The sequence below is a fragment of the Lobosporangium transversale genome (assembly GCF_002105155.1).
Source record: "Lobosporangium transversale strain NRRL 3116 chromosome Unknown BCR41scaffold_12, whole genome shotgun sequence".
Lineage (NCBI taxonomy): Eukaryota > Fungi > Mortierellomycota > Mortierellomycetes > Mortierellales > Mortierellaceae > Lobosporangium > Lobosporangium transversale.
Genome location: NW_019028990.1, coordinates 228,025 through 251,494, shown reverse-complemented (window position 1 = coordinate 251,494; position 23,470 = coordinate 228,025). Strand labels below are relative to the sequence as shown.

Here is a 23,470-nt window from a genome sequence, read left to right as displayed (position 1 = left end):
TATATATAAAAATTGTGTGTCCTTTTAATACATTGATAAAAATGGGTATTATATATATATATGTACAAGTCTGTTGGTAAATTAGACGAAGTGTTCAGCAGTCTTCTCGTTATTGATAGTTGACTGCTCGTCAATGGAAGAAGACAAATTCTTTTCTGAATCGGGTTTATCATGAGTGCTACCACCATTTTCACTACCATTCTCTCGAGTTCCACGTCCCCAAACATCATATCGGATCAAGACACTGTCCACTGCATCACGCACTGTCAAATGAACCAGACCCTCCTCTTTTAAGAACGGGCTTGTACCTGTACCATTCACAGAGAGCGCACCTGCTCCAACGTCTCCAGGCTTGGGGCGGTGGGATTTTGATGATTTGATCTTGAAACCACTGTGATGACCATGGTCATCATTAGCGCTATGTCCGATCTGACTACTTCGGTCGCTGTTGTTGTTGTTGTTGTTGTTGTTGTTGTTGTTGTTACTATTTCCACTATTCTGGTTTGCCTGCTTCAAATCATCCTCCAGCACTTCAATCTCTTCAAACCTCTCATTGGTTGCAGCTGACTCGTTTCGCTCAATCACCTGAACGTTCAAAAGCGCAAGCGGTGTCACTGGTCGAGTAATGCCTGAAAGTTCCAGAATATGGAGGACATTGGCCTGAATGCCCACAAAATGGAGCTCAAAGAATGTATCTGGGTAATCTGTAACGCCTGCATAATCCCTCAAAAGCTCTCGCAGATCAAAGAGGCCCTGCAAACCTGTCGAGTCGATGTTGTTGACAGCTGAAAAGTCTAAGATAACGGCCCGGAGACTAGGCAGGTCATCATCTGTGATGTTGGAGTGAGGCCCATGTGCTTGCTTGCGCAGGTTCCGGACATGGATCTCCATATCATCCGACCATAGTCGTTCGGATGCGGCTTTGACCTTACCACCAAAGCGGGTATATTTGTAAACCTCATCAATCACCCAGGTCTTGAACGTTTCAATATTAGGGAATGTAGTCGATTCTTCAATCCTGAATACCAAGATACCATGGGGCGCTGGGATTGTGTCGAAAGTGCTGTCCACAGAGGCGTCCACATAGACATCGGGTCGATCCTTAAGTTGACGAAGCACATGAAAGTTAGGGCGAGCGACTCTGAAGAGAAGAACAACCAGTGAGAAACCTACGCCGGCGGCAATACCAGATTCAACAGAGACAAAGATCGTGACCCAGAGGGCAACCTGGGATGAGAGGAAATCCCAGAGATTGATTTTGAAGAATTGGTAGAAGACTGAAGGTGGCGAGACCAAGGTCGAGACTGCCACCATAATGACAGCTGAGAGAGCTGCATCAGGGATATAAAAGAAGCTTTATAGCACAAATAAAGTTTCAGGGACAAGGGGGAGGGCAAAAAGAAAAGAAAAAAAAAAAAAAAAAAAAAAAAAAGAAAAAAGAAAAATGGAAAACGTGGTAAGAATGAGTTTGATTATACGTCTGTTTTGAGTTGGGCCACAAAAATAGGGTCCGAGATCAATATGATTTGCTCTTGTGATCATATTTTCTTTCCTTTCTTTCTCCACACCTTCGCGCTAATGCATGATTATGCAGAATACAAAAAAGAAATACTTACACAGGGGTCAAAAAGTAAATGGCCAAGAGCACTAATGCGCCGGTGACAAAGCCAGCAATAGGGGTCTTGACTCCACATTGAAACTTGACTGCAGATCGTGAGAAGGATCCTGTCACTGCATATGCTCCAAAGAATGAAGCCGTGACATTAGCAAGCCCAAGAGCAAGCAACTCTTGGTTGGAATCGATCTGATAACGGTTTCGTCTTGCAAAGGCCTTTCCAATCGCAATATGCTCCAAGATCGTAGCCAAGGTGATGGCTGCCAACTTGGGGGCGATTGCTGACAAAACACCGTCTGGAGAGACAGGGACCATTGGATGAGGCAATCCTGAGGGAACGTCCTTCAGGATTGAGATGCGTGGAATGATCTGACCCTTTGGATCATGAGGTGCATTCTTATTGACCACGTAAGAAAGCGCAGTTGCCAAGACCGTAACAAAGAAGAAGCGTGAGATTTTGATCATCTGAATAGAGAACTTGCCACGGCCCCAGCGATCAACCGCTAATCCAATGGCGACCAAGAGAAACATGGACACCAGCCCAAAGACTAGATCCAACCAAGAGAGGGTCTTGATAGCCTTGAGCATATTGATGATGATATCATAAACTGGCGCACGGTTATTGATGTTGGGCACACCAAGCCATTTGGGGATCTGCTGGACGATGATTGTTACAGCAGCACCGGTCGTGTAACCGACCAGAACAGTTGTTGGGAAGAAATCCAAAACGATACCCAAACGAAGCACACCTAAAATCATTGTTAAAAGGCCAACACCAAGACACGAAAGAGCAGCAACCTCTTGTGGGGTCAATCGACCGCTCAGTTCAGCAACGAGTTCACCAGTGATGAGAGAAATAACAGCAGTGGGTCCGATGGTCAGGTCCTTGGAGGTTCCCATGAGGCAGTAAAAGATAGCACCGATATAAGCAGAATACAATCCATGTTGGACAGGCAAGCTAGCAACTTTGGCATAAGACATTCCTTGTGGGACAACAATCAAGCCGACAGTAATGCCAGCAATGATGTCCTTGACAGCCCAGCTACGTTGATACTTTGGCAGCCTGCAAGGAAAGAGGTGAAGGTTTATTGTATGCAAATCTGTTAGTTCGTTGTAACAATCGATAGCAATAGTAGCAACCGACAACAACAACGGCAATAGTAAAAAAAAAAACCCCCATCACTTTCTGATTTTTACCATTTGATGATAGGAAAGCGTTCGGTAATATAGCGAGGTATGTTCCTTGGAAAGGCCTTGACCCAACCAAGCAGGTTGTGGCCAAACTCTTTTAGTTCACGATCAGCCATAAATTCTGAAGGATAGATGAATGTGTTTGTTGAGAAGTGATGATAAAAATGTCTTTGAAAGAGATCAGAAAAGGATTTATAATTCAGGACGTCAGTGTACAAAGATGTGTCTGTATGTGAATACAAACGGTATATAAGGGTATATATGTCAAAGAATAGGGATGATGCCCCAATTGTCAAGGGTGAATAGATAATGAACTGTACAATGCAAGCAGCAAGAATAAGAGGCCGCAGAATGGGGATTGACAATGGAGTACGAGAAGTAGAGAAAGAGAAAGAGAAAAAAAAAAAAAAAAAAAAAAAAAAAAGAGGAGTCAAGATCGACAATAAGCTTTTATACATTTTGGCCAAACAAACAATTGTGATGATGATAAATGACGAGTACCGCGCACGGCTTTGTTTATGTGCGACAGAAACAGGTATTGGCTGTGGTAAATAGACACATGTTGCTCGATCAAGATAACACGCGAAAGACTGATGGGATATTGGATGTTTGTACAGACAAACAAAGTAGCAAGAAACAGCATTGAATGCTGCTATACCAACTCTCCGAGGCGAAGTAGTCTTTAGGCTTATAACCACACTTATGCGCTCACACAGTCACATACCTGTCCTTCTCTTACCCAAGGCACCGCATGGTGCAATGTCTGACTAATCTCTCTTTTGGGCTTTTAACTGACAAAGAGCATATACCCCTCCTTCACTTCTCCCGATCTCGTTTCGCTAAAACAATGATGGGAAAGTCTTCTTCGTATTTTGTGTTCAACATCAACGGTGCTGCGCATGATGTTACTCTGCGTTCAGATGTATTTACGACTGACTGCCGATGTTCTTTAACTATCAGCAAATCATATCGTGATAGTGTTCGTACAACAAGTAGTGACGGCTGTTTGTGTTAGTAATACGCGAAAAAAATGGCGACATTTTGTCAGTCTATCGCGATCACTCGGATGAACCATAAACCTTAATTACCAAAAAGGGGGCCGAATAGTAAAAATTTTTTTGTAGTTTTGTCTCGATTTGCTAATTCTCTTTTGTCTTGATTTTTTTTTAACATCTGTTCATTCATACCAACAACTATCGAACTTTCCTTTATTGTAGCCAAGACTTTCTTTGATGTTCTGTCTGCATAGCCTTCAGATGACGCTAAAGAGGTTAAGGGAACTAAGGGGTGGGTCGCATGACGCGATATGATGCGAGAGCTTTTGTTGATTAAGCTAAAAGTATTGAGGGGTCTGGATGACAATGTCAAAGCACTTGCTTTTTTTTTTTTTTTTAATATGATACTGTCCCCTGTGCTAAGAATGAAGAGAACCTTCTAATACTCCTTAGAAGATCCTTGAGCAATTGATTTTTTTTTTTTTTTTTTTTTTTTGCTTAATAGCATCATACATAGCATTCTTAAACAGATTAAGGTGTGGTTTTTTTTTTTTTTTTTTTTTTTTTTTTTTTCATTGGTCTTCTATGAGAATACCATAGACAAACGCGCTGCTGTTGGTTTGGTGAAGGCCCAGCCTCTTGCAAGTCAAGCGATAAAAGCGATCGGCCAAAGGAGGAAATATAGTCCCTTAATCTAAGATTGTTCATTCATCTTTTTATTGCTCTTTCATTTTCTTAAAGAGAACTCATGACCATCGCTTGAGAACAAGCATATTACTATAATATTTTACTGCAGGTGAGCCAAGAAGCTCAAAGGTTGATTTATTGCCTGGTGTTTTTTTACTCCATTCAACATCTTTGCTTGCAAGTTCACATGGGTTCAATCATCTAGATACATAACTTTCAAGCGCTTCTCTCCCCAGGAAATCCCCGTGCTTCTTTCCCAGTATTTTAGCGTTAATAAAACATCAAATGTTCCCCTATTTTGTACTAGGGCCAACGAGCACATCTACACTCCCTACCAACGCAGCAATTCGCACCCCAGGCTGATGTTTCCACTCTTTGAATTCATGCAGTGTGAGTTGAAGCTCACTGCATCATTGCTCATCACAATCTCATCAAATTGCCCTGGTGCATGCTGCATATTTAACGGTACCTGCAGTCAGTTCTTGCTGTTGGCCATCAAGGCAAAGTTACGCGCTCTAGGAAAACTAGTGCAGAGTCCGCGTAGATTTGCGACCAGAGGAAATAAATATCTGCTTTTGAACTTAAAATCACTTAATTCCGATGATGATGTGTTTATTTGTGTACAGAAAAACATGTAGATATCCATGTTGCCATATGCAAAGTCGCTCATTTCAGACCCAACCGGATTATTTCAACCCAGGGCCGGTAGCTGGTACTGAAACGCAACTTTTGAAAGGCGGTTTCGCGTTTTCTAACGAAAGTTAATATCCGTAGCTATGTGAAAAGTGCAGCAAGGCAGAGAGTATATGACTAATCTAGGCAACCATTTCAAAATTAGTTGATAAAAACGAAAGAGCGCAACATAGATACACTCAAAACCCACAGAATCCTCAGGTTAAATGTAATTTTCCAATTACGAATCCAACGGTGGCAAAACCGCTACCAGAAACATAGTCAGAATAAAAATTTTCTTAAAGGAAAAGTGGGCAGGTGGTGGAAAATAGCGAATTTTCGATTTCCTTTGGTCATTTACTCAAGAACCACTGCATGAAATATTGGAAGCCATCGTTTATATCATAGCTGTGGGCGAAGCAAACGATTACTTGCTTTAGCTAGGTTCCATCTCTCAAGGTTCCGGTGCAATAGTCTAATGAGTGTGCCGAAAATGATATATAATTTTGGTTTTTTCTGTGCTTCAAATACTTTATACAGGTGCTACTCCATGGACCCTGAACAAATCCTCCTAAGGGTTATTTTAAAACAATGGCAATAAGCCCATCCATTGACCATTCAAAAGGCGCCTGCTTCCCAGCGCTTTAGCAAGAGCCATTAATGTTTAAAGTCTGTAAAGGCCTTAAAAGCACCCAACTTTGTCACAATTTTGGATGCTATCTCGATAAATACTGAACGGATCCTTTTCATTCTTTTTTTATTTTTTTTTTTATTTTTTTATTTTATTAGTGCTTATTTACATCTTCTATTGTATATTTCAAATGGCTTGTGCCAGCCAAGTGTTTATAGCGATGTTGCTTTTTGATCCTTCGATGTCGGCTCTTTCTATCATGCTGAAGCAGAATTCAGTAAGCGTTGGATTGTTCATCTACTAATAAGGAGTGTTAGACCGTTGTATGACAGATTAGTTTTACTTTACTGTCCCTACTGATGAAAAGTTATTGCAATTGTAATTGAACTTGGCACGAGAGGAGCCGTGCATTCGGATAATTAGTGTTTGGGCCTGCCTGAGCAGGCACTGACCCGAAGCTATCATCCATTGGATTATGGCTGAACGCCTCGAAGTTAGAAGCCGTGTTAGAACGTGACGATTGCTACCTTTTTCGATTTTTAGTTGAACACAAAACGAGCTTCGGCTCCTAAATCATGCTATGCTGGACCTTATGTAGTGTCTTCTAATGTTGGAAGAGATAAATCCATTGCAGACCACTTTTAAACAACGGTGTACTGAAAGCTGTAGAGTAAGTCTTGTTACTACGATCGGTTCAGGTTAAGCACTTTGTTGTAAAAAATTGTTCGAAAAAGAACAACATCTTTCTCCTTTCCTTTCTTTCTATTGAGGAGTATGAGTGATCATGTGAGCAGAAAAATGAATGAGAAAACGTCGAAAATGGTTTTTATGGCACTTTTTACTGGGGGAGTTGCGCCTTGTTAAATAAGGAATGCCCCTGTTTGGACCTTTGGTCGGGGGAAACAGTGGTTTACATTTCTCATTTTAAAAAGAGACGAATAAGTTGGTGTCCACAGATATACTAACTCTCCATAGCTATATTTCTAACAGATCCCTCGAGGTTAACTTACTGAGCATTCGTTGCCTGATGATCATCTTTGCACAGTATTCTACCATTGTCTAATTGTGTGAATGGTTTTGTTCTTTAAAATCTTGTATTGTGTATCTTGACACAACTGACACTGTTTGTTTCTTTTATCCACAAGCTAGAATCATGGGGATTCCAAAAGCCCATCGAGAGTGGGTGATGAGCACCAGTAATGACACCATCGAGGAGTTCAGTATTAAATTTATGTATACACATCCCACAGACGATGTATTTCGACTTTACTTCGGTCATCACCAATTTCTGACTAAAAGAGCATACAAAGAAAGCGGCTCTTGATAATTTGAAAACATGGAGAGAAAACAGGTCTCAAGCTGCCCTGTTTTGGCTTGAACAAAAGCAAATGTTGATTATAGAGGAAGGAAAGTTCATCGTGGGAACAAGTTTGGTTGACGCGGTAGCAAACGAGCTTCCTAATGTCATACCGAACAAGACAATTTGGGGTTTTTACTTTTTTTTTTTTAAAAAGAAAATAATGAAAAGGAGAGAAGGAGAGAGAGAGAGAGAGAGAGATGGGCGTAATAACGAATATATGTATATGAATATGTATAAGTAATATATATAATAATTAAATAGGGTTCTTTTTCTTTTTTTTTTCCTTTTTTTCCTATTACTACATCAACCCACATTCCCGAAGATTTGCTTGAATGATAATATCACTGACAGCAGCCATGACAAATTTGATCTGGCTTGTATCTGTAGCGCATGTGAAGTGAGTATAGATCTGCTTTGTGTCTGACAAGTTCAAACTCACAAATCGGTTAAGGATGTACTGTGATGCTTGATCATAATCATCGCCACCTAAAAAAATTCGTAAGAAAAAAAAAAAAAAAAAAGTATTGATAACAAGTCAGTAAATAAAGCAAGGGAAGTATAGTATTTGAATATTTGTTTTCCTTTTTTTTTTTTTTTTTTTTTACCTTCATAATCTGGGAAATATTTTCTCATGGGCGAAACAGGTAACTTCTCTTTGAAACGATCAATCTTGTTCAAGAACAAGATGATGGACGTTTTTACGAACCAGCGTGAATTACAGATCGAATCAAACAATGTCAAGGCCTCCTGCATCCGGTTCACGGTCTCATCCTCCAACAACAATTGATCATACTCTGAAATCGCTACCAAGAACACAATCGCTGTCACGTTCTCGAAACAATGAATCCATTTCTTACGCTCCGACCGTTGTCCTCCTACATCGAACATCCGATACGTCAAGTCTCCAATCAAGAATGTTGTCTCTGTAATACCCGTTGTCTTCACTCGTGATCGCAGCACATCTTGGTCTGTGGGCACATAGTTGGGCTTTGCAATCCTGTCGATCGAGTCAAAGTAACTATTTGAGCAAGGGAAGGAAAAAAAAAAAAAAAAAAAAAAATAATTAATAAAATGATAGACCAACAACTGTATAATATATATAATTTGGATCAATGGAAATGTACTTACTATTTTGCAGAATCATTCAATTGGTATTCACGACTGCGTTGGAAAGCTTGTTGGACATTGGGATCAAGCCATAAGTTCTGGATGGCTACGGCTACTTCATGAGGCATATATTCACCCTCGATCTGCAATGGAAGGCTCATGATGATGATGGCATAATTACGATTGGCGTCGTGGTATAAAGGCAACTCCATGTTATCCATTGCCTCCAAGATAACACGCATACTATAATAGATCATAGGGGGTGGGAGTTCGAATTCAGTATTCAGTTCATTGTCTACACTGACAAATTAAATCACGATGCACGGACCACTTTTTCCTGTCCGTTATAGGGGCTTTTTTCCTCTTTTTTTTTTTTTTTTTTTCTTTTTTTTTACCTTTGAACAGTGTTAATAAAAATGATCTCCCTGAATGCTTCACGTTCTTCTTTGGAGTAACCACCATCATGAATCAGCTTCATTTGTTTGAGAATGGTTGACTTTCCAGACTCTCCAGCACCTAACAAAAGAGATTATTATAAGCAATATAAGCAAGGCCAGTCTCTTTTTTATATACATTTGATCTATAAGAATGAAAATGTTTTTTTTTTTTAAGAAAAAAAAAAAAAACTTACCAAGTAGCAACATCTTGACTTCGTTACGCATCTGCATACGATCGCGCCGAAGCTGATTCTCAATTGCCTCATTGCGGCTACGACTCTCCTTGTCATCTTGACTCAAACAGCAACCCATGGCTGATGTAGTTTATATGGAGCTTTAGACTTTTGAAAGGAAGGGGGAAAGTAAAATAAAATAAGAGAAAAGAGAACTCCTTGTCTAGTAATTGATAGCTTTTTTAAGGGCTTCTTGAAGAGCGAAAATTAAAAAAAAGGGAAGGAAAGAAAGGGAGAAAGAGAAAAGGCGGCTAGAATAGAAAAATAAAAAAAAAATAAAAAAAATATTGACGTTAATTTACTTGGCCACATTAATAATTGAAGTAATGATACGCCACACAAATAAGACAGGGTGTTTATTTTTGTGACACAACACCGACAATGGGGGCAATGAAACCAAGTAAGGGTTGTTTATGTGTGTTTCATCAGCCGTTTTCTCCTCCCCCTGCCTTTCAAAAGATTGATCTAATGGCGGCGGCAGCGCTATTAGGGAGGAGAGAATGGTATCGTTGCCACCTGTGGTTGGTTCCTGTTTAAAGATATAAATAAGGAAAGAATATATCACAATGGATAAAAAAAAAATTCCGATGCTAATCTCAATCTGGGTCGTGGGATATCGCGCGATACACAGTTGTCGATCGGGGGAAAAGGGAAGGAAGGGCGAAGGTGTAAAGATTTGCTTAAGAGCGACAGTGAGCATATGCTGAGCAAGCCTTTTTTTTTTTTTTTTTTTTTTTTTTGTTGGGACTCCAGTGAAATGGTGTATCCCAGCATACCTTGGTGTTCAGCTGTTGCAGGGACAGAACTTTATGAAGGAATAAGTGAGAGAATTTGTGAGCTGCCAAATGATTCTTGGGAAAAAACGTAGAAAGTGGCGCGGAAAGATGAATGTCGAAGGAGAGAGAGAAAAAGAATTGAGGTTGAGAGAAGAAAAAAGTAGACTCCTAAACAAGAAGACAATCAAGAAAGCCCATTAGAGTTGGTAACGGCTGATTTTCGAGATGGTGCAGTAGCAAGAATAGGAGCAGGAATAAGAGATAAGAGCAGGAAGCACAGGAACAGCAGGAGAAGGAGAAGGAGAGGAGTAGGAACAAGGCAGCAAACAAAAGCAGGTGGTAGTAGGGGGGACCCGTCCGTTTGATCCCGTTTGGAGTAATTAACTTTATTCTTCACTACTCCACTAGGCCTTCAACTCACCCCCTTTTTTTTATACGCCCTAAGCATGGGCCCAAACCTCAACAGTGCTCTTGCATTCACCATACACACAATCCAGGGGAAAGAGAACTCGAGATGCACAACAGCAGTTAGAGAAAAAAAAAGCAAGGGATATCAAATAAACACATGTCTCCACACCTTTAACGTGTCATTGGCCAACAAGTAACGACAATGACAAAAAAAGAAAAGAAAAAAAAGGAAGAAAGGCCAATGAGAGGATCAGGGCTCAAGGAGTAGGAGAGGAAGGAACGAATAAAAACACTCGATGCACTCTTTTTACGACTAAACGTTAGAAACATCATGATGTATAAGCCAGTCCCATGTGCAGAACTAAGCCCAGCACTTTTTTTGTTCCTCTCTTCCACCCACTCCTTAAGGAGACCATGCTAATAAATACTCTTTCTCAGAGTCGCTTTGGCAAATTTGCTATAGACATAAAATTCAACCACCTCAGACACATGTAAAATTTTTTTTAAATACCTTCGCGTTGATTTTTAATAATGGGATGTGGCCTTTTTTTTTTCTTGTCTGTTGAAGCTATTGTGGTTATTGTGGTTGTAGTGATGATTGTAATGAAGGCTGCTACGTCCGTACAATAATAGGATTATCTGTCGAAATATAAATAGTAATAATAAAGATGAAATGCTGAGGTTAGAACCAGGCATGACGCTCGTGCGCTGAGTAAAAGTAGTCTTCAAATTGAGAGTAATTGGATAGATGTAGACGATCACATTGTTTGCGTCAGAGCTCTTGATCAAAAAGAAACCGTTGAAAAATAAAAATAAAAAATAAACGACTCCTTTTTTTTTTTTTTTTTTTTTTTTTTTTGGTCAAGATCAAGACAAAGATTGAGCAATCTAATGTCGTAGAGTCTCAGATCCCCCCTCCATTGTCTGCAGCTGTTTTTGGTCGTGGAAGAGAGGTGCGCCTTTACAACCCACAGACCATGCGAGGGGAAAGGAGAGGAAGAGATGGAAATGATGAGGCAGAGTTCAAGTATGTATTTGTGCGTGTGCAGCGTTGAGCAATGATACAAGAATGGGCGCAATAAGGGGGAAGGTGTGTGTAGAGGCTGAGTGTACGTTATGCGAGAGAGAGAGAGAGAGAGAGAGAGACTGGATCGCCTTTGAAATCGATGTAAAATATAAAAGTGACATACATTGTGTGTCTACTTGTGCTGCTATTAAGGAGAATATGTGCGTTGGAAGGGAATGAGGAAGGAGTAGTAAAGTGATGGATGCCGAATGGATTGATGCAAGAATGAATGCAGATGAGAGAAAGAGAGAAGAGAGAGAGAAAAAGGAGAGAGAGAGAGAGAGAGAGAGAGAGAGAGAGAGAGAGGAGAGAGAGAGAGAGAGAGAGAGAGAGAGAGAGAGAGAGAGAGAGAGAGAGAGAGAGAGAGAGAGAGAGAGAGAGAGAGAGAGAGAGAGAGAGAGAGGAGAGAGAGAGAGATGCATCCAAGGGTCGGATTGAATACATTCATTGTTTGGACATAAACAAAAAACCCTATTTGACTCACTATTTTTTCAGGCACAGTTTCAACTTCGTCCACACTTTAAAACATGTGTGCAAATGATATGCATGGAAAACCTTTTTTTTATTTTTCTTCCTCTCCCATCTCTCTCTTCTCTCTCTCTCTTTTTCTTTTTGTCCGCTGAGCAATTGCTCTCTTCTCGCTCTCTTCTCTCTTTGCCAACTGTTTATTTTTTATTTTTTTATTTTTTTTTTTCAAACATTTCATCACATCATCTCTCGGAATGATCGTCGTATCTCTTCTTTCACTATTGACGCCCGTCATCTCCATCTCATTGCCAAATGCATACACGTGTACTTCTTTTTCGATACTAATCACGAGTTGTCTTCTCTAAAAAAAGGCTCCGCTATAAGCTTAGCTTTGCAAATTCTTTTCCCATGTTCTGGTCTAAACCAAACTAGACTAAACTTATATTTAATAGGGTTATGATGCGATTGCAAATGCACAAGTACCTGTGCATGCTTTCCCCACCCTCCCTGTGTGACAATGTTACAATTTTTCTGTTACTGTGCGACTGTGCTACTGTACACTTCAAAAGTGAAAATAAAAATAAAAATAAAAATAAATAAATTCTTACCCCAGTTTGATTCCGATGTCAATCTCCACTTTTTTTTCCAGCCCCCCATACAATTGATCATATATAAGACGCGGGACACTTATGCCGCGTGGTAACTCAATTTCCATTTATTTATTTTTCTCCTCTCTTGTCTGATAATAGCTAGCCGTCATTCTTTTATTTGACGAATTGGAAAAATGCTCTCAAAAAAAAAAAAAAAAAAAAAATACACTAACACCCGAAAGAATGATTATCGAATAAAAGAGAAAAACACCCGGGATAGCTAGCACATGTCCTTCTTCTCTGGAATCAACGAACTAGACTTTTGTAGTGCCATTCCTCATCCGAAACAAATGCTTTATGATCTAGATCTGATCCGTTTCAGGGTTCTTGTACTTTCCGGCTCGTTTCTTTCACGAGACCAAAACAATGATGTAGTATCTGTCCAATGATTACTTCCTCTTCCCCCTCCAGGGCCGGCATGTGGCGCTTGCGTAGATGAAGAAAAAACTCTTACAAGTTGATTCATCATTTCTTGAAGCCCGCTCTTATTCATCCTAAAAGCGTCTTTAAGGATCAATCCAAAGCCATGTATGACTGAACATGTATAGGCAAGGATGACACAGACACATAGGACAGGGCAGTACACCGTCGTCGAGAGTCCTATCATCGAGATAATGCCGATCGCGAGTAACAGTACACAACAATACTATCATAAATCAACAACAACAACAACACCAACAAAAAAAGAGATGGGCCGATATTAAATTAATAATTCTTTTTTTTTTTTTTTTTTTTTTTTTTTTGTTAAAACAGAATGTGGGATCTCTGTATAACAAGAGTTGCACATTTTCTCTCCAATAATCCCTCACCATGCATATAATGCATATATTATTTATAATTCTCGTAATGAAGGTAAAAAAAAACTGTATCAACCATTTTTTTTTTTTTTTTCTGTTGCGCAAACAAACAAAAAGAAAACATAGTGGAAATGAAAAAAATGAATCGATCAACCTTGAGTTGGGAGAGCCATCATGGAATATTAAAAATGAATGTTTTGTTTGCATTTGATTTTTTTTTTTTTTTAGACGGCGACAATATTAATATAACTAGCCTCCACTGAAGGACGTCCTTGTCGCTCCCCTACCCCAGGTTTCTGGCTCAAATTCAGACTTTCAAAGTCAACTCTTCTTTCTATCCCCACCCTTCAACTCTTCTATGTTGTTATAAATAATGTTTTAAATTTATATATTCATACCAAGATTGCTGCACTCCAGGTAACAATCCAAGCTAAAAAGATTGCCGTAGGCAAACTTGAGAAGATCGTGAGAAGGATGATAAACAATTCCAATGAATAATAGCGCTGGTCGCTATCTTCCTTCAGTCGTGGTTGATGTTGATGCTGTATAGTGTCGTGTATATGTTCTGACGGTTCGCTCATCTGCCAAGCCTGTGGTATAGCTAGATAAATCTCATTTTGAAAAGGTGTACTATCATCGAGAGACATGTTCTTATTACGTGTCAACAAATGCAAGGTGAACCAGGCGTAGCTGTATTAAATAGTGGTTTTTATGTGATCCAAATAAATAAAAAAAAGGAGGGTCGACTCCTCGCATCTTCGTGTATAAGTGTCAGCTGTCAGCTGGAAGAAATGATACTTGTACAGAGTAGAGAAAGAGAGATGGCATCTGTACAGTCCACCACACCATACGCACCGTCAGCAAAATCGGGAATGATACATCAATAAGCTGATTTCTTTAATGTAAAAAAAAAAAAAAAGAAAAGACTAGCATGTGCTTGCTTGATTAGAACAATGTCCAAGCTCACCATTAATGTTGGTGGTTAGTAATCCTCATTTTTTTCCTTTGCATATTTAAGTGACTATATGCCTAGGAAGCAGCAACTCAAAGCAACTCGGTTCTTCATATCAATATACCTACACTAATACTCGAGTTTCATTCTTCAAGTCATAAAATAGGAAGGCTCTACGCCAGAGAGAGTCATTAGGATACACATATACTTTTGTCTGATATCATTTTCTCATACTCAGGCAGGCAGAGCATAGGTTGAAAAAGCAATCTCCTTGTGGGACGCAACGGCCATCTGCTATGATATATTCTCTCGCTTCAGTACTGTACATCAATGACCTTTGGTTTACTTTAGAAAGTCCTCATTAGAGGGTACCTAAATTCTTCTCCTTCGGCTAGGGTAATTTTTTTTTTTTTTATTTTTTTTTATTTTTTATTTTTTTTTATATAGTCATAGTGGTTAGTTTATGAGCCATATAGCTATACAAAGACAAAGGAATGCTACCGACGCCGCTGTTGTACTCTATTAACGTACATGTACAATGGATGAAAAGACTTTTGCGAGAGCAATTGGGAAGAACGCTCTGTAAAGGATGCAGTGGATGATCGATGCTCTCATTCGGCGTGATGACATATTGCTCCTCTAGACCACTTCCCTAGTTCTTTCTAAGGTATTTATCTTGGATCTCACAACACACTGAATAAGCCACATTTCATTTATATGAAAGCCTACCATTCACTGAAGAGTAGACTGGTCAACACAAGGATAGATGGGTCTTTTTTTGACAGATAGTTTATTCTCGACAGAGTTTTGTCGAATTCACTACATAATTTTCTTTTTTTAAGCCTTCCTCCATATCACCTTTGATATGATCATCAACATCGAGATAAATAATAAACATTATGGATATATTAAAATATAATGTAAACAAAATCTATTAACATTTATTATTATATATATTCTCTTCTTTCTACATGTCCTTTATGCAAGCAGGGCACCAGCAACAACGAGTGCAGCAGCTGAGACAATACCGGCGGAGGCAGCCTGGAGATGACCTGCACTGATTTGAACAGTAGTACCACTGCCTTTAGTAGAAGCACCTGTGGAAGTGCCTGTAGATCCCGAGGGGCTTGAAGAACCTGTGGTGGGCTTGGCGGCTCCGTTACCACTGCCAGTGGTGGGGTTGGTGCTGTTGCCAGTGGTGACGCCAGCGGTGCTGGGAATAGGGGAAGTGCTACCAGCCTGGTAAGGGGAAGCATCACTCTGGCATCCAGCGACATTAGCAAAGTTGATCTTACGAGTAAGACCCAAAGGAATCAATTGCAAAGCAGCGTCGACAGTGGTCTTGCTGACATCATGCTCCAAGCAGTAGAAGCCCGAGGTCTTGGCAGAAGCCACATAGGTATCCAAAGACTTTGTAAAGGTACTAACTGCCTGATTCATAGTCCATTGGCCCTTAGCAGGTCCAACTCTCCAATCATTGGTGTCAAATTGATCACCGGTCCAGTCCACAGGGATGTAACCCAACTTCTTGAGGACGAAACGGACACGGTTGTTGATATCACCATAAGGAGGACGCATGTATTTGAGACGAAGGCCTGTGGCATCCATGACAGCCTTCTCAGTCCACTTCATCTCGGCCACAATCTGTTCGTTCGAGAGTGTGGTCAAGGCAGTATGAGACCAAGTATGGGAAGCCAAGTGATGACCATCCTTAACCTCTTGTTTCACAATTTCGGGGTGTTGAATGACATTGGAGCCAATGAGGAAGAAGGAGGCAGAGAGCTTGTTGGCCTTGAGGAAAGACAACAATGTGGGGGTCGCGGTTGAGGGACCGTCATCGAATGTCAAACCCCAAGTGTTGGCAACAGCACAGGAGGTGACATCATCGGCAGCACAACCTTCACAAGTCCAGACACAGCTAAGAAAGGAAAAGAGAGAAAAATTCTCAACGGTGAGATTGCTGGCTAATCTGGCGTCGCTGAAAGAGCGGTTGATTTTAAAAGGACTTACGAATTGGGAACGGCCGGGACCTGGCACGTAGGGGGCGAGCCCCTTGGAGCCTGCAGTGGAGCGATGTCAGGGGAACCAGAGAGGTCAATCTCCTTCAACCACTGCTGTACCTGAGGAGAATCAATTGGAGGAACTTCATTGATGGTAGGGAAATCGGCGATGTTAATGGTAGTCTGGGCTTTAACAGCCGAGATGGTCAAAATAAAGACAGTGAAGGAAGTGGCAAGGATTTTAACCATTTTGTATTAAATCTCGTGAAATGAGAGGAAGGGGGACTAGAAAAGTAGAGGAAAAAGGGAAGAAAAAGATAAAGTCCGTGAAGGAAGGAAGGGGTGGAGATGTGCTGGTGACGAGAAGGAGAGAGGGGGAGGGGAGAAGGTAATGAGGATTAATGGATATTAATAAGGGAGGATGAAGAAGAAGTAAAGTCGGATACAAGCCCATGGACGCCAGGTATTTATAAGAGATTTAAGGCATGGGAGATAAAGTCCACTAGGCTGTGTAGAATGGATCTATTTTAATTACCTGTTGTGCCCTGTCCAACCGCCTCTGCCCTTTTCTATCCGGGAACTTATCAAGGATTGGACCAGAAAAATTAAATTTGTGTTTATAGCTTTGCATTGCATTAGCTCTCTGATATCCAACTCGCCTCATTCTCTCCAAACTAAGAAAGGAAGTCGCAACAGGTCCAACAGGTCGGACAAAATAAGTAAAAAGATGAGCACACAGACTCTTTTTTCTCCATTTTAAAAATATAAACAGATTATTTTTATTTGTTGTTTCTGGCGCAAGACGATTTAATTTTGTTTTCTTCCGAAACAGCGTGCATTCCGGGTAAACTGCAACCAGTTCCTGAGTGTAACACCACGCCCATTTATATAATCATTAACATCAACATCTAGACAATGTTGGCATGACAATCCAGGCCCATGCCATCAACCTGTCAATGGACACTAATCTAATTGTTACAGATAATTTGGCTTTTGCATATCTTTATCTCATAAACTTCCTTCCCGTTGACTTTCTTGAACTAGCGGAGGCGGACTCTGCTGGTCTGTATGAACCTGCATTTCTCCAGTGAACAAAAGACTAGAGTGTGTGCACAGTAATACAGCAATCCAGTCATTCAGTAGAATGTTTATACAATATAGAGATATAGACAGTGCTACTGACAAAAGGCTGGTCTTCCTTTGAATTTTAACCCTATTTTTCCTTTGAGAGCCCTCTGGAATTGCGCTTTTTTTTTTTTTTTTTTTTCTTCATCTCAACCCTATTGAACAAAGATAGACAACTGTATGCTTTGTATCTCACTCCAATACCCAATTCCCTATTACCTCATCGTTGTCTTGACCAAGTATACGTTCCTGTAGGACCTGGTAGGAGAGAGTTATGGATCCAACAATGCTTGTTCCTTACCAGTAAACTTTTCTTTTCTATACTTTTATCAGGAATAAGCACTATGCCAATATTGACCGATTGAAAGATATATGTGAAAAAATATGTTTTTGATAGACCCAACCGCTTTTAATGTGCCTTTCCGCCATGTCATCAGCTATTTTTTTTTTATCATGTCGTTCATGTACAGTTAAACCTTCATTTTTCAACGAAAAGAAAAAATGTCTATATTTAAATCTTTCCAATCTTAGCATTTCTTCATTGAATAACATGTACATGTACAACCCTGACCCTTTTTTTTTTTTTTTTTTTTTTTAGCACTGGGAAAAAAAAAAAAAAAAAGGACGTATTCCCAACAGTCTACAAATGAGACGCTTATTCAGTAGAATATATATATATATATTTATATTGACTGCTTCTTTTTCCTGAATCCTCAGAGCGAAAATAACGATTAGTGTTCGTGTCCTACCTTAATTTTCAAAGGATGACTCTGTAATTGACAATTGGAAAAAAAAGTGGCGAACTAGTCAATAGTAGAATAGAATAAAGTAAAAGGTTATGACCTCCATTCCCTCTAGAAAGCAAAAGTATCCACGTAAAGATGCTCAAGGAGCTTTTTATTTTTATTATGTGATGAATGACTTTATCAAAAGTGAAAACTTGCAAAGAAAATAAAAAAAAATCGCTATGACAAATGTGTAGGAAAAAAAAATCATTTTCAATAGACAGGAATTTTTGTTTACAAATTCCAGTCCAAGCCACTTGAAGCAACAAAAAAAAAAAAAAAAAAAAAAAAAAAAAAGCTGCCCAAGCCAACAAAGAGCTCTGCATTGTCGTCAACACATTTCATTACATTTCAAAAAATAAAAAATGTCAAAAATAGTCAAGTTTGAAGGCCACAACTACCTTCGTCAAAGGCTAGTGTTGGCAACACTTTCAGGAAAAATTCTAAAGATTGACAAGATTCGTTCCAACGATGCCAATCCTGGACTTCGAGGTACTTTCAGGAATACTTGAGCTCGTCAACTAAAACTCGATTGAAAATGACAGCATATCACATATATATGTATATATAAAAAGCAATTGATCTTTGTTCTTTTCTTCAACAAACATAATAAGCAAGAGCCTAACATTTTTTTTTTCTTATATTTGATTCAAATAGATTTCGAGGCAAACTTTTTACGATTATTGGAGAAGGTCACAAACGGAGCAACAATCGAGATCAGTTACACAGGTGCGTCTATCTAAGCAGTAACGCAATCAGGAGGATGCAGTGACAATGATAATTAGCAATGGGCGATAAAGTTGGATGTTGCATACCGGATGGCTATAGTAATGATAAACAAAAAAAAAAAAAAAAGACATTTAACTAACAAGATCATGCATCGTCGGATTTGAATGGGAATCGAACATTAATAGGTACATCAATCGTCTATAAGCCAGGAGTGATTATTGGTGGAAAAGTATATCATGACTGCGGGAATTCTCGTGCGATCGGATATTTCCTAGAACCTCTCATTGCCCTTGGACCATTCTCGAAGACCCCTATGAACATCACATTGAACGGAATTACGAATGATAATGTCGATATATCTGTAAGTGCTCTTTATTATTATGCCATAGCTTGGTGAAAGACACTTGCATGCAGGAAGGAATAAGCAGGAGTGTTCATGAATGATCTTTCGAGCACCATGGATAACAAGAGAACATATGAGCATTGGCAGGACTGGCAAAATATTTAAAACAATATGATGATATGATGGATCAGGAAAGGAGGGAATAGTCAGCATGTGGATCCGATAGCTTTTCTCGCAAGCAGTATCATGCAATTTGGACATACTGAGCATATCAAGGCTCATTGATAGACATAGGGGATTCATGGAGTCACAACCAAGAGACTTAAAGCCATTTCATTCAATTAAATATTTCGTCCCATATTCATTCGATTATAGGTTGATATCATACGTACAGTACTTCTTCCACAGCTCAAAAAGTTTGGTATCGAGGAAGGACTTGAATTGGATGTAAGTAGAGCGAATCTATTTTATTATGGTTTACTGATTTATATTGAAGATTTGCTTATGATCGACAAAAAAAAAAAAAAAAAAAAAAAAGTTATCTTTTCCTCTCATAAAACTGACATTATGGATCTTTTGCTTCATTGGCATAGATTGCTGTACGTGGAGCTCCACCAAATGGAGGAGGGAAAGTTACGTTTAGATGTCCTATTATCCGTACATTAAAACCTATTCAATTTCTGGATGAGGGCCGTATCAAGAGGATTCGCGGCGTTGCGTAAGTGTGGGATGAGCCACTGAAGACAGAAGAGGCAGAAAGACATTACGGCTGTTTATTATTTAAAGCCTATGAACCTCTCTAATTTTTTTTTCTTCTTCAATATGCACTAGTTACTGTACCCGTGTAGCACCACAGTTCTCAAACCGCATGGTAGATTCTGCAAGGGGTATGCTCGACTATATTAATGATATCAACATTGCAGCAGTACACTATCAGGGCGATAAATCAGGTCTTTCACCAGGCTTTGGTATTTCTTTATTGGCCAAGACGACGACTTCTGCATTCTACTCTGCAGAGCTCGCTGGAGGGCCAGGGCAGGCACCTGAAGATGTTGGATTGCAGGCTGCGCGTATGTTGTTAGCAGAAATTCGGAAAGGAGGATGTGTAGACTCTATTTCACAAACATTGATACTTTTGATGATGGTCTTGGGACCCAATGATGTCAGTAAAGTTCGCGTTGGCGAATTAACTCCTTTTACGTAAGTCTCTCTTTTCTTTTTAATTTATTTTTTTAGCCTGTCATTAGGTCTATTTCATTTGATTGACAGCTAAGCCTACCTCTTTTTTTTTTTTTTTTTTTTTTTTTTTTTTTTTTTCATTTGTTTATATCTTTTGGGCAATGCTGAAACAGAATTCAGTACCTACGTGATTTACAAGACTTTTTCGGCTCAACGTTCAAGATTACACAAGAAACAGACAAGGACAAGACAGTTCTTGGAGCAGCACCCGATACGTTAGTCATGACATGTGTCGGCATCGGTTATGTGAATACTAATAAGAAGACTACATAAAAACTATTTTGCATCTCAGAATCTTGTCTTTATTAATTTGTTGTGCTTTGAAAGAAATGTTTCGCGTCGTTCGCATATCATCGCCCTGTATGTTCCTATCTGATCCTTCAAACTAAAGGTTAGAATAACATGTCTGATTCTTACTCTGTTATCCAATTCTTGCAAGCGGGACATATAATGGGTTCGAGCACAGAGATTACTTTAGTTGAGAAGCATGAGCAGGCAGCCAAATGCGGCTTGAGGTAGAATGCCCGACTCCCAAGACATCATATATATCTACGAATAGTATAAAGGTTGATTGAGAGACCTTTGCCCTCTTGTTCATAGCAGGGATAGAGGGGCTACTCCTTACGAATAGGAATGGAGATATAAGCAAAAGAATAAAAAAAATATAATAAAAAAAAAAAATTAACAGCAAGAAGGAAACACCCCCGTGCCATTAGCTTGATTACGAAAAAATATCATTGATACCCTGCGATAGACGATGCATGCTTTTGCCGGCTACTTTGATATTTGTTCCATTGACACGGCAACTCTTCTATTTGCTGCATGAATGTTGTCGCAAACTTGGATGTCCTAATCTTCAGCCATCTTAAGGGCACTATCGAGATATACGGAAAGATAATCAGGATGGCGCATTTATATCCACTGCGGAGAATCAGAACTTACAGCCATCTGAACAATTGGCTGCACAACAATAAACGGACGCGATATTGTAGCCCTTTATGAAGCCTATGGTTGCGCGACAGGGGCGTTCTTCCAGATCAACAAATGCATCGAGGCTTGTCGCCATTGGTTTACCACAGTAGTCGCTACCATTCATTAATACGTTGAGGCCTGCATCAGTATCAGCGAGCATAACTCAAGGGGCTGTAGTAGCATCACCAACCGAACCATCTGCAATACCTCCATCCATGGGCTTATATATAGTAGCTCAAATGGAATGAACTTCGCCACCAAAGGCTTCATATGGTTCATTTGCTCCAATCCAACGGACGCTCTGCCTGCAGACAATGACCAAAATAGCATGTCTAATGGATATAGCGAGTACAGTAAGAGGAGAGAGCAAGAGTAGACATCGGAGTATGTGCCGACGGATGAGTTTTGGGAGAGAACATGGATAACAACAGTGGCACTCTTTTAGCTGTGTGGGGAGCAAGGCCCGCCCTTGCTAGCCATCTTCAGACTGGCCTCACAGATCCGATGGCTCACATGGTAGCTGCGGTATGTACAGTCCATATAAACAGTATTATTGTAATTAGGGAAACTGTGCATTGGTTCGATCCTGACTATAACATTCATTTTTGTTTCTGTTTCTGGATCGACTATATGACACGAGATTTTAGCCATAAAATGGATCGGCTCAAAAAGATGCAAAAGGAGATGGAGATCATTAAGAAACATTACTTGGTTAGCACTCAAGCTCAGGAATCGAATAGCAGCGATAATAATAACCTCTTTGAACATCTCATCCACAGCCACCTCCGGAGTAGCCGCTATCCTATATTCCTGGTAGCATAAGTAAAACATCAGACAATCAATCCTAATCAAAGCGCTCTTACCACCATTATCACTCAAGCCTGCCTCAGCAACCACATTGAGAAGAGTCAAGTCTGAAATAACGGTCGAGACAAGTGGGGCTGCGATGATTCTGCATGCCATCAACGCATCAAAGTCGGATAGTCTATCAATCATATCCTGACCCACGCAGAGTAGGATATATGCAAGTGTTTGATAAATCCAATTGCCGTCTCCCGATTGGAGGTTACCTCACGATGATAGCCCTTTCTTTAGGGACCAAAGAGGACCCATATAATCCGCTTACAGGTAAGCGAGGATGGCCATTGGTTTTCAATCATTTCTCTTTTCAGACTCGATATGAAGGAATAGCTGCATTTAGTTCATAAGATGAGTAAGCCTGTATATTCATCGTGTAGTGGGAGGGAAGTGCTCTCAAATGGTGGTGACCATGGTTGTAGAGATGTCCGAAGTAATCAATGTAGAACTCAGCTTACATAAAATTGCACCTTGGAATCATTGGCTCAATGGAGCCTTTGCCAGATCCAAGTACCACCTGCCATTCCCGATGTCCGGATCAGAGGTTTTCATAATCATATCCGCTCAAAGAGCGTAGGAGGAGTCCACTAAAGGCACGGAGATATCATTCACGTATTATTTCACGTCATTACCAAATACTATCCTCTACTAACATTATTTATTTTAGCTTCATCCATTCCCTTATCGTTGGCTTGAGTGGCAGCCCCCACGTGATGCCTGTAGAAGCCATCAATGCCGTCCTATAGTCAAGAGGCAGTCGACTATTAAGGCACTTTTGGTACCAAGATTATGGAGCGGCTCGATAAAGCCCCCGAGATGCGTTTGCATAGGCCTACGGGTACAGGCATATGATATATTTTCTTTCTTCATTTTCGTCTGTATCAGCGTCTTTTTATTCGGTTGCAAAAGGAGACGGGTGGCTATCTCTTCGCAGTCAAGCCATAAAAATGCATGAGATCTTTCAGTAGTTACATGATATTCATATTGGCAATCAATTATTATTAATCACGTAACTTGTATCAATCCACGATAGGCAAAACTTCAATGCCTATGCCTTATTGGCCTACTAACTTTCAGACAGGCAGTCCGCAAGATCAGAGAGCAAGCACTTTCCTCAGCACCAAAGCCCTTCTCCTCCTTTTTTCCCTCCGCCATTGAACTTGGCTGGTGAGATGTACCACTTGTCAACTAACCAAATAGAAAGATGACCAGCATGTAGTTTCTGCCCTCTGACGGGTACCGTGTGAAATTGACGAGTTTTCTTACCGTCTTTCCTCCGCTCATTTAGCTACCACACCCGATATCATTATCGTGGGCATTATGACGAGCGTCAACTCTGCTTATGGTTTCTGGATATGATAAACTCTACAGCCG

At 40.0% G+C, this 23,470-nt stretch overlaps 6 protein-coding genes across 6 annotated transcripts; 2 read left to right on the top strand and 4 right to left on the bottom strand.

The window, feature by feature from the left end:
* Positions 1-81: 81 nt before the first annotated feature.
* On the bottom strand, positions 82-3,166 carry BCR41DRAFT_420923 (sulfate transporter family-domain-containing protein; the record flags this gene model as incomplete). The annotated part of the gene is made up of 3 exons (XM_022029959.1): positions 2,813-3,166; positions 1,617-2,678; positions 82-1,354 (listed from the first exon to the last, which is right to left on the bottom strand). Exons 1-3 carry the CDS (start codon positions 2,920-2,922, stop codon positions 82-84), a joined length of 2,445 nt encoding a protein of 814 aa, XP_021882785.1. The 5' UTR covers positions 2,923-3,166.
* Positions 3,167-7,420: 4,254 nt separating this feature from the next.
* On the bottom strand, positions 7,421-9,178 carry BCR41DRAFT_27225 (guanine nucleotide binding protein alpha subunit). Its single transcript, XM_022020191.1, has 5 exons — positions 8,890-9,178; positions 8,654-8,774; positions 8,280-8,501; positions 7,757-8,169; positions 7,421-7,637 (listed from the first exon to the last, which is right to left on the bottom strand). Exons 1-5 carry the CDS (start codon positions 9,005-9,007, stop codon positions 7,450-7,452), a joined length of 1,062 nt encoding a protein of 353 aa, XP_021882784.1. The 5' UTR covers positions 9,008-9,178; the 3' UTR covers positions 7,421-7,449.
* Positions 9,179-13,342: 4,164 nt separating this feature from the next.
* BCR41DRAFT_394785 (hypothetical protein) lies at positions 13,343-13,740 on the bottom strand (the record flags this gene model as incomplete). The annotated part of the gene is made up of 2 exons (XM_022028672.1): positions 13,343-13,405; positions 13,492-13,740. 2 exons carry the CDS (start codon positions 13,738-13,740, stop codon positions 13,343-13,345), a joined length of 312 nt encoding a protein of 103 aa, XP_021882783.1.
* A 1,223-nt stretch (positions 13,741-14,963) lies between these two features.
* On the bottom strand, positions 14,964-16,457 carry BCR41DRAFT_350419 (hypothetical protein). The gene is made up of 2 exons (XM_022023666.1): positions 16,056-16,457; positions 14,964-15,963 (listed from the first exon to the last, which is right to left on the bottom strand). The coding sequence occupies exons 1-2, from the start codon at positions 16,292-16,294 to the stop codon at positions 15,024-15,026; spliced, it is 1,179 nt and encodes a 392-aa protein (XP_021882782.1). The 5' UTR covers positions 16,295-16,457; the 3' UTR covers positions 14,964-15,023.
* Positions 16,458-18,266: 1,809 nt separating this feature from the next.
* On the top strand, positions 18,267-20,558 carry BCR41DRAFT_350418 (RNA 3'-terminal phosphate cyclase domain-containing protein). Its single transcript, XM_022023665.1, has 7 exons — positions 18,267-18,447; positions 18,613-18,684; positions 18,870-19,045; positions 19,403-19,474; positions 19,621-19,745; positions 19,859-20,227; positions 20,380-20,558. Exons 1-7 carry the CDS (start codon positions 18,321-18,323, stop codon positions 20,537-20,539), a joined length of 1,101 nt encoding a protein of 366 aa, XP_021882781.1. The 5' UTR covers positions 18,267-18,320; the 3' UTR covers positions 20,540-20,558.
* A 1,097-nt stretch (positions 20,559-21,655) lies between these two features.
* BCR41DRAFT_394782 (hypothetical protein) lies at positions 21,656-22,060 on the top strand (the record flags this gene model as incomplete). The annotated part of the gene is made up of 2 exons (XM_022028671.1): positions 21,656-21,763; positions 21,911-22,060. The coding sequence occupies 2 exons, from the start codon at positions 21,656-21,658 to the stop codon at positions 22,058-22,060; spliced, it is 258 nt and encodes an 85-aa protein (XP_021882780.1).
* Positions 22,061-23,470: the final 1,410 nt, after the last annotated feature.

Bases quoted from the DNA above. Each gene is read 5' to 3' on its own strand.
- BCR41DRAFT_27225 (XM_022020191.1), bottom strand. From the start codon at position 9,007: ATGGGTTGCTGTTTGAGTCAAGATGACAAGGAGAGTCGTAGCCGCAAT. The intron at 8,775-8,889 runs GTAAGTTTTTTT...CTCTTTTGTTAG, and splicing joins AGTCAAGATGTTGCTACTTG to GTGCTGGAGAGTCTGGAAAG. The intron at 8,502-8,653 runs GTAAAAAAAAAG...GATCTATTATAG, and splicing joins TTTATTAACACTGTTCAAAG to TATGCGTGTTATCTTGGAGG.
- BCR41DRAFT_350419 (XM_022023666.1), bottom strand. From the start codon at position 16,294: ATGGTTAAAATCCTTGCCACTTCCTTCACTGTCTTTATTTTGACCATC. The intron at 15,964-16,055 runs GTAAGTCCTTTT...TTCCTTTCTTAG, and splicing joins GTCCCGGCCGTTCCCAATTC to CTGTGTCTGGACTTGTGAAG.
- BCR41DRAFT_350418 (XM_022023665.1), top strand. From the start codon at position 18,321: ATGTCAAAAATAGTCAAGTTTGAAGGCCACAACTACCTTCGTCAAAGG. The intron at 19,475-19,620 runs GTAAGTAGAGCG...TCATTGGCATAG, and splicing joins AGGAAGGACTTGAATTGGAT to ATTGCTGTACGTGGAGCTCC. The intron at 19,746-19,858 runs GTAAGTGTGGGA...AATATGCACTAG, and splicing joins AAGAGGATTCGCGGCGTTGC to TTACTGTACCCGTGTAGCAC.